Below are 15001 nucleotides of genomic sequence, written 5' to 3'. Positions count from 1 at the left end.
ATGACCACCTAACCCGGAGTACAAAGTGACATCTTTGAATCTATGTTCCAATACGGTAACGCTCTGACCAAAGGTTGTTTGCATCGCAGTGAACTGAAGCACCAACATGTCATGTATTTTCTCCCAACAAGTACCCAAATCACCCACACTATTGTCCAAATATTTCTTTACTAAAGCATGAGCCGATTCTACCCTATTGGTGGTTCTGCAACCAAGATGCAACATATGGTATGTCCATGCCCTCACTATTTTCTCCTTCACTTCTTTCATGGTGGTCATGGCATACTTTAGGAAAAGTGGGAAATCACTACATGCATCTTGGAACTCCACTAATGCATTTGCATATAACTCTTGAGTGGGCGTTTCAACTATAGCTTTCCATGCCCTCATTATCTTCTTCACAACTTCGCGAGGTTTCAACTCTTTCCCAAAGGATATTTACAATCTAGGCTAAAGTGCACTTTCCCCCCCTAACTTTCAAAACGTTGCGATTTTGGCCCCCATGTATGAAAACCACAATTTTGGCCCCTTAAGTTTTAGCCCTTTGCATTTTTGGTCCTTTTGATCAATTTTGACCGGTCAAAGCCTACGTGGCATGCCACATGTGTAATTATTTAATTAAAAAAATTAAAAAACAATATAATTATTTTTTAAATTAAATAAATGAAAAATTAAATTAAAAAATTCAGGAAACAAAAAATTCATCAACATTCATAGAAAACAAAAAACCAATACAAACCCATCTTCTCATCTTCACCAACACTGATTCATTCATTCATTCACTCCGTCTTTTCATTTTCTCTTCACCAACACTAACCAAAGATTCAGCACTACGTTAATAACCGATTTCAAAATCCAGTCCCACTCCTAAATCAATAACAACCCCAAATTCTCCTTACTTTGAATCCAAAATCTGAATCATGAAACACAAAGATGAAGAATCCAAATCAAAATAAATAACAAAATAGCTTGTGCAAAAAAAAATAAATAACAAAATCCAAACATAGTACTGTTGCACTACAACAATAAAGGATTTGGGTTTTTGAGTTCTTTCTCCTTACTCTTCATCGAGTTCATATTGTTCTCGTTACTGTTCATCAAATTCTTTTCCCTAATTTGTATTAAATCTCCCCAGAAATTCAATTGCACAAACTAAACCTCATCCTGACAACAATAAAGGATTTGGGTTTTTGAGATTAATGGGATGAATTAGGGATTAAATCAATTTGAGAGGGGAAATTTATTGATATTGTGAAGTAGATTTGGAGATTCTGCAGGAATTCGAGAGAAGAAGTTACATTTATTAAAATCAAGAGGAGAAAAATAAGAAGAAGAAGAAGAAGAAGTTCCAGAAGTTGTTACAGAAGAAGAAGAAGTAGTTGCATTAGATCGAAGAGGAAAAAAAGTGGAAGAAGAAGAAGAATATGAGGCTTTAGGGGGAGAGAAAAATGCGGTTGAAGGAGAAGAAAATGGACCTAAGAAGTTATGTTTTTTGGTCCTTTTTTTTTCATTTTTTAATTTAATTTTTCATTTATTTAATTTAAAAAATAATTATATTGTTTTTTTAATTAAATATTTACACACATGGCATGCCACGTAGGCTTTGACCGGTCATAATTGACCAAAAGGACCAAAAATGCAAAGGGGCTAAAACTTAGGGGGGCAAAATTGTGGTTTTCATACATGGGGGGCCAAAATCGCAATGTTTTGAAAGTTAGGGGGGAAAAATGCACTTTAGCCTACAATCTAATATGCACCTTTGTTTAACATTTGCTTGCACATGAAAGTAACAATTCATTGCATAACTTTCGGGGAAAACATTTCCAACGACTTTCATCAAAGACATATCCCTGTCAGTCACAGTCACCTTAGGCATATTCATCTTTTACGTAAGAAGTTTACGCAACATTTTTGAAACCCAAACAAAGTTTTCCTCTTTCTCATGTGTCACAAATCCAAACCCAACTTAATATGTCAAATAGTTCAAAGTGACACCAACTACCTCAAACATTGGCATCTTGTACATGTTGGTTTTGTAGGTGGAGTTCATAACCAAAACCGTTGGAAAATTGTTAAACAACTTAACGGATGTTGGATGATCCCAAAAGATATCTTCAATTCTAGTACTTTCACTTTGTGTTCTTGAGAAATAAGTATAGTTGTGCTCTTCCAACTTTGAGATTAGATATTGCAACGACTTCTTGTCACCTCTATTTGCCTTCCATATTTGTTGACGTTCATTGTACACTTGCTTGATATTTGTCATGCGATGTGGTCTTTTGTTCTTCAAATTTATCAAAATATTTCTTGGAAGCATCTTGCTCTTGGTCAAGTCACGTACAATCTTCTTGTCGTCCTCCTTTAATCTACCGGTAAGAATGTGTCCTTCTAAAGTCGACTCCATTGCATGGTTGTGAACTCCATTAAGAATGTTCAATCCCCATTCATTTGTTTGCCTACTAAGATAACCACTAACCATGAACAAGCACCCACATTTTCTTGAGCCTGTTGTCGCATGCTTCAATTTTTTTTCGGCACTTTGTGAGCTCCACTCCTTTCACACACTAGGCGCAACATTGGATTGATCAAACTTGATATTTGTGTAACAATTGTAAATCCCGCCTTATTTTCTTGATGACGTGCCCACTCAAACAATTTTTCTCTATCTTTCCACTTAACGTCGTCTGAAAAAAACCTAGTCGTGTCAACTTCATGGGCATGAAGTGGGAGGACACCGGAGTTAACATATTTAGAAGCTTCAACATGGACAGAAGCTCCATCACTGTTTGGTTTGGCTTCAACCTTAGGCGGTTTGACATCTCCGGAAGTTTCGACAAATTTTGGTTTTGTTTCTCCCAGAACATCTTCCGCGTTCTCAACCATTACTATAATTAAACAACACAAAAATATGAATTAACAACTAACTAATGCATAAACATCAATGTCATAAAGAATTAAAACAAAAAACAAATAAAAAACAAACAAAAAAAGTTGTTGAAAAATGGCAGTAGCTCCATTTTTCTGCGTTTTTCCAAATTTTTCCCAAGTAATCCTCGACAGTTACTTGCCGAGCTTTTCCTCGGTAGTTAACAACCGAAAATTTCTTCGGTAGTACGTTACCGATGAATCCCATAACAGGTTTATGTAAACTGACGTAAAAACCTATAACAACAGCTAAAAATGAAGAGATTAAAATGCTCAATATCTGTTTTTACGTCAAAATTGTGTTGATACCTCCTACGCTTGATGCTTCAATGATTTTGGAGCAAGATTTGATGAAAACATAGATGGAAGTTGATGATGAAATAGTGTGTAAGGGGAGCAGGTGGTTGTTTCATCTGATGAAACATTTTCTCGACAGTTAACTACCGAGGAAAAGCTCTGCAGTTAACAGCAACCAGTTTTGAATTCCTCGACAGATAACTGCCGAGGGGCATTTTCGTATTTTATATGCGTGTTTCAGCCTTATGATGAAGGTGAGAAAAACACAAGAAGGGGGTTGAATTGTGTTTGCTTTTTCTTCGTTTTTCTCCTAAAATGAATTCACTGTTCAGAACCTGATAGAGGTCGGTTTCTGAAGTGATGTTCAAAATCTAAATGCAGCGGATAAAAACAGAGTGAGAGAGAGAGAGAGAGAGAGAGAGAGAGAGAGAGAAGACACAATGCAATTATACAGGTTCCTTCAACAAACCGGAAGTAGTCATGTCCCCCTTGCACTTCCAAGGAGAGTTCACTAGAAAATGTAATATCTGATTACAACTGATCACTGCTAAAACAAGCAAGAGACTTCAAACTACTCAAGCACAACTGCAAAAATCAAGAGACTTCATATGCTCAAGCACAACAACAAGAGATTTCTATTCAAACAGAATTACAAAGAAAATTGTTTGAGGTTGAACACTTGATATACAATCAGTGGTGTTCACAATACAAATCAGATACAGACACTTTAAGACTCTAGAATTTCTAAGATGTGAACGTTGAAAAGAAATTCTAAGTGAACTTTTGATGTGAAACAATTTCAGCAGAGTTTTGGCACTTGTAAAATTGTTGTGAGTCTCTTGGAAATCTTCAAGTCTTCACTCCTTTATATAGAGGTGTGAAAGAGATGTTGTTGATTGCCAGAACATCAAAAAGAGTCGTTTGAAGCTTGATCAAATCACCAGTGATATGTTGCCTGATATAGTTATTGTCCTATGAAGGAACAATTTCAAATCCATTCCAAGAATAGAGGAATACCAACGTAGTCACAACTGTTGTTCATGTACTATTGCAGACACAAAACAGAGTAGTGGAGATAGTGGTTGTACAGTTGTACTATTGTCCTTTTCCAACGTTCTCCAAAGAATAAGCATCCAATGCTTTCCAAATTCCTCTGAATTAGCCGTTGCATTAGGCTTCTATACTTCTGCAATGATAGGCATGATTAAAACATTTGAACAATCTTTAAAGCTTTCATTCTTCTAGCTTCTGATGATCTTGAGCTTCTCATGATCTTTAGAACCTCCGATGACGTCAGTTTCTGCTAACTAGCTTCTGAGGAGAGTGCTTCTGATGACGTCAGCTTCTTTAGAACCTCTTGTCTTCAAAACCTCTTTTCTTCAGAACCTCTTTTCTTGCAACACAAGCTTCCTTTCTTTGCTCTCATTTCTTGCAACAAATATTAGTGTATCCAATTGACAATTTTTTATACCTTGGTATCATCAAAACTCAATGGGTAATGTTAAACACATTTTGTTCTAACAATCTCCCCCTTTTTGATGATGACAAACACTAGTATTTAAAATGTTCAATTGTTGTTAATCTAATTAACAAGTTGGCTTTTAGGGTTTGAGGTTTGTAAGCTCCCCCTAAGTCTAATAGTCCTTTAAAGTGGGCTTTGTATGCTCCCCCTAAGTTCTATACAAGTTAACTAAATTCATCTTTAAAAGCGTAATTCATTCAGAAGATTCTCACATTAAATCAAAAGACTAAGAGATGAGAATAAGGTTCTCCTAATTCAATTTAGAATTAAATTAATGGGGCTCAGAGCCCATAAATACTACATCTACTCCCCCTTTTTTCATCAACAAAAAGTAAAAATAAAGACAAAAAAAGAGAAGAGAGAAAAACATAATGAGAAAATTCTATAAACAAACAAGTAACAAGTTCAGAAAAACATAGTCAGAAGCAAGATAAAAAGTTAATATTTAGAAGCACAATCAAAGATTAAACATAAAGTAAACGGCTCGTTTATGTGTGCAATCTAAGGCTTGGCTTGTTTCTTCATCAATTCTAGCATTTCTTGCATCATGTTGTTTGTCTTATCAGACTGCTTCTCCATTGCTTCCTTAAGATCACTGTAGCTCTTCATAAGTGCTTCTTCTCTGACCTTAGCTTCCTCTTGATGAGCTATCATCTTCCTTTGAAGTTCAGCACACAGTATTCTTTGCTCAAAAAGATCTTTCTTCAACTTCTTGTTCTCTCTTTCAAGTACAGAGTCCTTCTTTAACTTCTCAAGAATAGGAGCATCAGTTTGAATCTTTAACTTAGTTAACCATCTGATATCAGGATTTTCAGAGAGCACACTAGCAGTAATAATACTTGAAGCATCCATGAAAATAGGTGTGTCTGAGATGTATAGTTTGTTCTTTTCTTGATCTCTGTTAACATATACTTCTTCCATATTCTTGACAACTTTTGTAAACCATTCATTGAGAGTGTTCAGAGCTTTATCATGTGCTTCCAAAGATGTCTTATGAAGCTCACACATGACATAGGCAACTCTTTCTCTCAGAACAGTCCATTCCTTCACATAATCTACTTTGTGGACAAAATTGTTTCTGGTCTTCACCAATTTGTTCAGATCTTTGAAAATATTCTCGCAAACCTCTTTTAATATAATAGAATCTAGTAAAAAGGTAGGTGGTGAGACATTTGTAGGTTGAGGAGTATTTCTAGTTGAGGTAGAAGGTGCATCAGATAGGTTAGGAGAAACAAAGGGTGCATCATAAACAAACTCCAAGACAAATGGTGAAGATGAGTCTAATGTAGTAACAATTTGAATAGGTTGCTCCTTTTTAGCATTTGAATATGTTATGATTATTTGTTCAGGTTCAGACAGGTTAAGTGTAGTTTCAGAAGATGTTAATGGTATAACTACACTAATAGGTTGGGGATCAATTGCAGCTTCTGAGACAAAAGCAGATAAAGGTACAATTATTGGTGATTCAACAAGAGTTTGATCTTCTGATACTGAGGTGTCAGCATCAGTCATGGATTGATCAGGTAGTTGAGATTCAGGCTGAATATGGTTGGGTTAATCTAGTCTTTGTTCAGGTTGTTGTTGTTGGGGGCTTTCTGAAACAACTTTATCAGAAGCAATTTCAGAGGCTTTCTCTGAGTTAGGTTCAAAGTTTGGTAATTCTCCTGAATAATGATTTGTTAGTTCTTTTAGAACAGAAGGATTACTAGATTGGGTTGTTGGTTGAGGAGATGATGTTGAAGCAGGGATGTCAGACTCATGCACTGCTTGCTCTCTTTCAAATTCTGCATTAGCAGGGATAGTTTGAAGAGGCTGAATGAAAGGTGGTTGGAAAGGATGATTAGCAGGCAGTCTAGAACATACATCCATTCTCATTTGTGCCATTTCACCTATTCTTTCTTGGATAGATGGATACACTGGCACAAACTCATCAACAACACGCTTTTCCTGGTGCTTGGCAGATGGTGAGGGGGCCAAAGACTTTTGTAAGTTTTCATAGACTCTAATCAAGGGAATATTATCTATGTTGTCTAAAGAGGTTGAGGTTGAGGCTGAGATAGAGGTTGAACTAGATTCTATTTCTATTACATTATTAGAAGTATTGTGAGAATCAGTATTACCTTTAGTAGCTTCTGAAGCAGCAGCTTCTGAACAAGTAGCTTCCTCCCTCTAAACTTCTTCAATAGCATTTTGTAGCTCATCAGCCACCACCAACTCTTGCAGACTTCCTGTTAGCTCAATCACATTCTAAGAAGCTTCAATTGTTGATTTCTTCAGCAAATGTTCAGCAGGAACATCTATGTCATTGTCAATCTCAAGAGCTTGTTGTAGAACTGCATCAGCAGCCTTCTTCTTTCTTATTTCTCCTGTGACCAGATCAGTTGCAGCTTCAATCTGAGCGTCCCCTTCCATCAGATAGGTTGAAACCTTCATTTTTCTGATACTATGTTACCTCTTCTTCTTAGGAATTGATGGTTGAGGAGGAATGGATGTTGAGGATGTAGTTGATAGTAGAGCCAACTTCTTAAGACTGAGTTGCACCTTTATCTTTCTTAGCCTTTTTAGGCTTTGGTTCAGAATCTTCCTCTACATCAGCAGCTTCTGAAGTTACTTTCTTCTTTAACTTCCTCTTCTTAGAGGAAATTGGCAGAGAACCACCATACATGGTATCTAGGATGTCACTGTACTTGATGATTTCACCAGTAGCCTTCAAGTGATCATACACATATGCAACACGAACCTCAAGAGGATCTTGTTTGCAGATTGGGGGAAAATCATCCATCAGATTTGATAGAATGTTTGACTCCTTCAAATCAGTATCCATCTTGACAAACTCCTGTACCAGATTCATGTTCTTCAGAGTTGAACCATTTATGTACTTACCAACCACTGTGCCCAATTGATCATCATTGACAATTTTGGATAACTTGATTGTAGCTAAAATACCTCCTTGATGAAAGATTTCAGACAAAACTCTTCCATAAGGAATAAAGGTTATGTTCTTCTCTTGGCTTTCCTTCAAAGCCCATAGAAGATGGTGGAATATGTACCTTCCCAAGTTTACTTTGTCATAAGTGATGAAATAGTGTAAAAACACTTTGTGATCAATAGATAGATGATGTACACCTACCCCCTTGGGTAGAAAGCACTCTTGCATCAGCATCTGAAGAACTTTATGTTCTTTTTCCATATTAGAGTACTTTCCATCTTTCTTGCCTTTGAACAACGTCTATTTCACCACTGATATCCAGGTGCTTGTCTTTTTATTCAAATTCCATTGAAAGGCTCTTTCAACTTGTCTTCTGCAGGCTTTTCCAATCACTTCTTCAATAATGGTGACTGGAATCCCCATTACATTGGAGCGAATCTTTGTCCTGGTAAATTCTTTCAAACCCATTTTTGCCCTTGATTTCCCTTTAAGACTAAGATCAAGTAGTACCTTGTGATCTTCTTCAGCTTTAGCAGCATATTTGTCGAAAATTTCTGCTCTTACGCAGAAGTACCTTACCAAGTTTTCATACGTTAGTCCATCTAGCATTGTAAAGTAACCTGACAAGTCTTGATATCTCAGATAGCCTGACAAATCACAGTCATGTCGAGTAAGTGATACGAAGTCCACTGGATTCTCCTCTTGGACTGTTAATTGACCCTCTTCCAGTTTCATCGTTCTCCCTTTTATCTAAAGAGACTCTCCAGTATTCAGTTGCATGGAAGTTCCTTGATTCGAACTTGAAGATGCTATTGAAGATTGATGAAGTTTTTAGGGTTCTATGGTTTTGATTTTGTAGAGAAATAATTTTCGCAGAGAAACAGTCTAAAATCAGAAGTGTGTGTTTTTGTTTAAGTGTTTTTAGTAATAACGATTGCAATTCAGAAGGGGACAAACAAACATAACATTAATGACATAAAGATAGTACATTCAAAGCAAAATTCATCATTGCCCTCTTATGTTATACACCAATACACATAAACCACGTCGGAGTTTCTCAGAGTAACTGCTATGTAAGTGGGACATGTGTTACCAAAAAATAACTTCCAACATTTCTACTAACACCACTATTCAGAAGCAAAGAGCTCAGATTCTGGAGTTCAGATGCTGATGTCATCTTCAGAAGCACATTTTCCTCAAAATCTCAGTGAAGAGCTTCTGATGGACTATAGCTTCTGAACAACTTCAGAACCTAAATTCCTAATCAAGGACAAGTATTTTAATCAGACACAAAGTGTATGTTTAATTTTTTATTTATAAAATCAAATCTTTCAACAGTTAAAGGCTTAGTGAATATATAAGCCCATTGATGTTCTATATCAATGAATTGTATATCCATAATTCCTTTTTGAACATAATATCTAATAAAGTGATGTTTGATTTCAATATGCTTGGCTCTTGAATGTAGAATTGGATTCTTTGACAAACAAATAGCAGCAGTATTATCACAATAAATGGGAATACTGTTAGCATTAATCTGATAATCTTTCAACTGATGTTTCATCCAAAGTAGTTGTGTACAACAACTTGCAGTTGAGATGTATTCTGCTTCTGCTGTAGACATAGCAATAGTTGTTGTCTTTTGCTAGCCCAATATATCAGATTCTCACCCAGGAACTGACAGTTACCACTGGTTGATTTTCTTTCAATCTTGTCACCAGCATAGTCAGCATCACAGAATCCAACGAACTTATAATCTAAGGATTTCATGTAAAGGAGTCCAAGATTTGTTGTTCCTTTCAAATACGTGAAGATTCTCTTAACAACAGTTAAATGAGATTCTCTAGGATCTGACTGGAATCTTGCACACAAGCATACCCTGAATAAAATATCTGGTCTAGATGCAGTGAGGTATAACAAAGAACCAATCATACCTCTATACAGCTTCTGATAAACCTTTGATCCAATATCTTTTTTGCTTAAATTGCAGGTTGGATGCATTGGAGTGTTCATCACTTTACAATCTTAAAGCTTAAACTTCTTCAAAAGCTCCTTAGTATACTTTGTTTGATGAACATACACTCCATCTTTGCACTGATTGATTTGAATCCCAAGGAAGAACTTCAATTCTCCCATCATGCTCATTTCAAATTCATCCAGCATTAACTTAGAGAATTCCTTGCAAAGAGATACATTAGTAGAACCAAATATTATATCATCAACATATATCTGCACAACAAGAATGTCTTTCTCAAGAGTCCTTCTAAAGAGTGTTGTGTCAACCTGACCTCTTTTAAAATCATTTTCAGTTAAGAAATTACTTAGTTTATCATACCAGGCTCTACGAGCTTGTTTGAGACCATATAAAGATTTCTTAAGTTTATAAACATGGTCAGGATGCTTTAGATCCTCAAAACCAGGTGGTTGTTTGATAAACACTTCTTCTGATATCACTCCATTGAGAAATGCACTCTTTACATCCATGTGATATAATATTATGCCATGATTTGCTGCATAGGATAGAAGTAACCTGATTGCTTCCAATCTTGCAACTGGAGCAAATGTTTCAGTGTAGTCTATGCCTTCCTGTTGACTGTAACCTTGAGCAACAAGTCTTGCTTTGTTTCTGACTACTTCTCCCTGTTCATTAAGCTTGTTTATGAATACCCATTTTATTCCAATAATGTTCTTGTTTTGAGGTTTGGGTACCAGATTCCACACATCATTTCTCTGAAATTGATTGAATTCTTCTTGCATAACCATTATCCATCCATCATCTGATAGTGCTTCATCAACTGTAGCAGGTTCTATCACTAATAATAATCCCATCATAGACTATTCTTGTCTAAAATATGATCTTGTTCTTCTTGGACTCTATTTGTTTCCAATAATTAGTTGCTCAGGATATGAAGACTTATACTTGAAAATATTCTTGGATTGATTAGCTTGCTGAGAACCATCTTGAGCTTCATGATGACATGCTGTCATTACGTAATTTTTAGGACTTATTTTGACATTTTGATAGAGTTATAAGCAACATTAAGTGTCCAGGAGCAGTTAAAAGCAACAAATTTGGAAGAACTGGATTGAAGCCAATCGTACTGCGATTCTCTAATCGCAATGCGATTTCTTGAAGTCAGAGAGCATGTTTTTCAAGAAGCTGGATCGTAATACGATCCAGCCAATCGTGATACGATTTCAAGAAGGGCTTTTAAGGAAATTAGGGTTCAAAGAATCCATCGCGGTACGATTTGCAAATCGCAATGCGATTATGGGCGATCCAGAAGTTGCCTATTCAAGCCCAACTTACTCTCAAACATAATTATTACGATTTTGGAGAGCTAAAGTGCGATTTTAACACCCAGAAGGCTGCAGCGGAGAGGATTTCATCATCTCTAACCCAGTTTATGTATGTTTTAATTCTTCCATTGATTATGCTATTTGTAAACTCAATTATGAGTAGCTAAATCTCTTAGAGATTAGGTCGGAGATGAACCTATGTAACCCTAATTGATCATATGTTGCTGTGAAACTCTATTGTTTATTAATGAATTTCTAGTCTTTATTCAATTCAATTGTTCTTAATGCTTTTTATATCCTGATCAAATATAAACATGATTTTGTGAGATCGAATGACTACTGACCATAGCTTTCGACTTAGACCTAATTGAATTGTTCTGATAAACATGGTTAGTCTAGGAATAGATAATCGTTTGTTAGTGATATTAGGTTAACGTTCATAAAACCTTCAAGGATTATTAGACCACCTAAGGAATTAGGGGCTGTAGTTTAAGAAGAGGGTCCTAACTCAAGGGATTGATTAGGGCTAATTTGTTAACTATCGTGAAACTAGAAAATCATTAGTAATAATAGGTGCAGTAACCAATTAGGGGAAACATAGAGGATTCGAAGACCTGATCTCATCTCTCTCTATATTTTCTTAATCAAATCTTATTCTTTTAATTGATTTCTTAAAATCAAACCAAATCTACTGCCTAGTGGCAAAACAAAATAAACTTTTATATATCCTATTTTTATAACGCAATTGAATTATTGAAGTTAAAAACAGTCCTCGTGGGATCGATATTTTTACTACTTCGATAGTATTTGGTGCACTTGCCAGAGATCTATCAAGTTTTTGGCGCCGTTGCCGGGGACTGTTGAATTATTTCAACAAGGCAATTACGTTATAATTTAGGGTTTTTGCAATTTAATTTTCTGTTTTTAATTTTTATTTTTCTGCTTTCATATTCACTTGATTACTTTACGTTGTGCAGAGCTCAGACGACTTAGAGTACGATCCGGAAATTGAGAGGACTGCTAGAGCACTTCGGAAAGTTGTCCGGTCGCAAAGATTAGCCCAGTCTGTTCCACCGGGTGTTCGAGAACAAATACTGGAGCCACTCTCAACTGAATCTGAAACGATCTCTTCTCCTAAATCTGCAACTATGGAAGGAGAAGGAGTTGTACCACCGAGACCTAAGCTAGGAGACTACGGGTTAGCCACTCATCGCGGTCAACTGACCCATACTTTTCAACCAGCTAACCCTGTAGCTTTCGACATCAAGACAACTGGCCTCAACGGTTTGAGGGACAAGCAATTCGATGGGACTGAAGCTATGAGTCCTCATGAACACTTGAGCCGCTTTGCTGAAACCTGCGAGTTTTGTGTGCAACCAGCCACCGTGACTGAAGCACAAAAGAAACTAAGGCTATTTCCTTTCACCTTGACGGGAAGAGCAAAAGATTGGTTGCTAACAATACCAAACGGGACTGTCCAAACATGGGAAGAATTAGAGCTGAAGTTCTTGGAGAAATATTTCCCTATGTCTAAGTATTGGGACAAGAAGATGGAGATCTCTAACTTCAAGCAAGGAGAAGGTGAATCATTGTATGATGCTTGGGAGCGATTCAATTTGCTTCTTAAGAGGTGCCCTAATCATGAGTTCACCGAGAAACAATACCTCCAAATCTTCACTGAGGGGGTAACACCAAATACTAGAATGTTCTTAGATGCTTCCGCGGGAGGTAGTCTCAAAAGCAAAACTGATCATGAAGTCCAAGCTTTAATTGAGAACATGGCTGGAAATGAGTATCGGGCTGAAGCTAAGAAGAAAGAAAGATGAGTGTTTGGGGTAAGTGAGCAAACTGCTATCCTTGCTAACCAAGCAGCTATGAACAAACAAATCGAAGCTCTAACTAAGGAGTTTCAAGGCTTCGCTTTGGCTCATAAGCAACAGCAAGTGTCTGCAATCAAATGTGACTTATGTGGTGAAGAACATCCCAATGGTGAATGTGTTCCAGAAGGATCAAGTGAAGAAGCTAACTTCATGGGAGGTTATCAAAGGCAGAATCAATACTACAATTCAGGCATCAATAAGCATCCAAATCTAAGCTACTCAAATAACAATGCTTTGAACTCTCAGATGCTCACTCCTCCTCAACAACAACAAAGGAAGCCATCAGCTCTTGAGGAAACTATGATGAACTTCATGAAGATGACTCAAGGCAACTTTGAAGAGATGAAGAAGAGTCAAGAAGCTGAAAGAAAGAACAATGAAGCTTCTAGGAAGATGCTTGAAACTCAACTGGGGCAATTAGCTAAGCAATTGGCTGAACAAAACAAAGGTGGATTCTTAGGTAACACTAAAGACAACCCTAAGAATGAGTCTTGTAATGCTATTGAATTGAGGAGCAAAAAGGTTTTGACACCTTTAGTTCCAAAAGCTCCAAAGAAGGGTGATGATGTAGTTGAGGTGGAGGAGAATGATGTAGTTGAAAAAAATGATGAGGGTGTAGTTGAAAAAGAAAATGATCATGGAGTAGTTGAACACGAAAGGAAGAAAAAAATAGAGGAAGAAAAAAGTGAGAAGTTAATTGATGAAGATTCAATCTTGAGGAAGACGAAGAGTCAAATATTGAAGGATGGAGACAAACCACAGGTTATTCCATCATATATGAAGCTTCCATACCCTCACCTTTCGAAGAAGAAAGAAAAGGATGAAGGTCAATTCAAGAAGTTCATGCAACTTTTCTCACAACTTCAGGTGAATATTCCTTTCGGCGAAGCTCTTGATCAAATGCCGTTATATGCTAAGTTCATGAAAGACTTATTGACTAAACGAAGGAAGCCTAAGGATGATGAGAACATTGCACTTTCTGAAAATTGTAGTGCTATTCTTCAAAAGAAGCTGCCACCTAAGCTGAAGGATCCCGGTGCTTTTACTATCCCTTGTTCAATTGGACCGGTAGACATTGGAAGAGCTTTATGTGACTTGGGAGCAAGTATAAACCTGATGCCTCTTTCAATGATGAAGAAGCTTAAGTGTGGGGAACCAAAACCAACAAGAATGACCATTACTTTAGCTGATCGGTCAATCTCTTATCCTTTCGGTATACTTGAAGATGTGCTAGTCAAGGTTAATGACTTGGTATTTCCGGCAGATTTTGTGACCTTAGACATGGCTGAAGATGAAGAAATGCCACTCATTCTAAGAAGACCTTTCCTTGCAACGGGTCGTGCTTTGATTGATGTTGAACGTGGAGAGTTAATGTTGAGATTTCATAAGGAGCAGGTAGTTTTCAATATCTTTGAGGCCATGAAGCACCAAGATGAAAATCCCAAGTGTTACCGGATTGAGGTTGTTGAAGAAACAGTCGAAGATCATTCTCTTGAATCTCAACCTATTCAACCTATGGAAGGAGAAATTGTTAAGTCTGAAAAAATGGTTGAAGATGTTGGGATGAAAGAGTGTGTTAAGCAACTGGACGCAAGCACATAAATTAGGCAACAACAATCATCAGGAGACATCCTTGACAACAAGGATGGGGGATTGGAAACTTGGAACCATATGCCCAAGACTACTTTCACTAATCCTTATGTTGTATTTGCTTATAAGAAGATCCCATTTGGAATGCGTAATGGGCCGGCTACTTTTCAATGGTGTGTGCTTTCAATTCTCTCTGATACTTTAGAAAGAGTTAGGAGGTACTGTGACCAAGGGTTGGCAAGGAACAAGCTTTCTGATGAAACTATGGGGCTGAGGAAGTCTGGTACACAAGAAACCTTAAAAGGTAAAGAACAACAGCTGAAACTGCACCATGAAGGTGGACTCCCAATCAAGGAAAAGGAAGAAATGTCAAAGGATCCTTAGGGGTCGTCATCAGTCAAGCTAGTGACGATAAAGAAACGCTGGGTGGGAGGCAACCCACTGATTTATTTTCAGGTATAATTTATTGCTTTCATCTTTTAAATTTTTCTTTTACAACAAAACACAAAACAGGCAGAGGATTTTCTTTAAAAATTTCAAAAATGTGTGCAAGCCCTG

General features: G+C 36.9%; 1 protein-coding gene and 1 non-coding gene across 2 annotated transcripts; both read right to left on the bottom strand.

Annotated features, from left to right (window-relative positions):
- Nucleotides 1-7973: 7973 nt before the first annotated feature.
- LOC146899272 (uncharacterized) lies at nucleotides 7974-8408 on the bottom strand. The gene has a single exon (XM_085736735.1). It carries the CDS (start codon nucleotides 8406-8408, stop codon nucleotides 7974-7976), a length of 435 nt encoding a protein of 144 aa, XP_085592861.1.
- A 4106-nt stretch (nucleotides 8409-12514) lies between these two features.
- Nucleotides 12515-12621, bottom strand: LOC146899271 (small nucleolar RNA R71). The gene has a single exon (XR_015024411.1). It is a non-coding gene; the product is annotated as a small nucleolar RNA R71 (small nucleolar RNA).
- Between the last annotated feature and the right edge of the window lie 2380 nt (nucleotides 12622-15001).

Source organism: Medicago sativa, chromosome 8 (assembly GCF_051527215.1).
Source record: "Medicago sativa cultivar Bolivia chromosome 8, Bolivia_mono, whole genome shotgun sequence".
Taxonomy (NCBI): Eukaryota; Viridiplantae; Streptophyta; class Magnoliopsida; order Fabales; family Fabaceae; genus Medicago; species Medicago sativa.
The sequence above is the reverse complement of the archived record's forward strand: the minus strand, read 5'-3'. Positions and strand labels throughout refer to the sequence as shown.

Bases quoted from the DNA above. Each gene is read 5' to 3' on its own strand.
- LOC146899272 (XM_085736735.1), bottom strand. From the start codon at position 8,408: ATGAAACTGGAAGAGGGTCAATTAACAGTCCAAGAGGAGAATCCAGTG.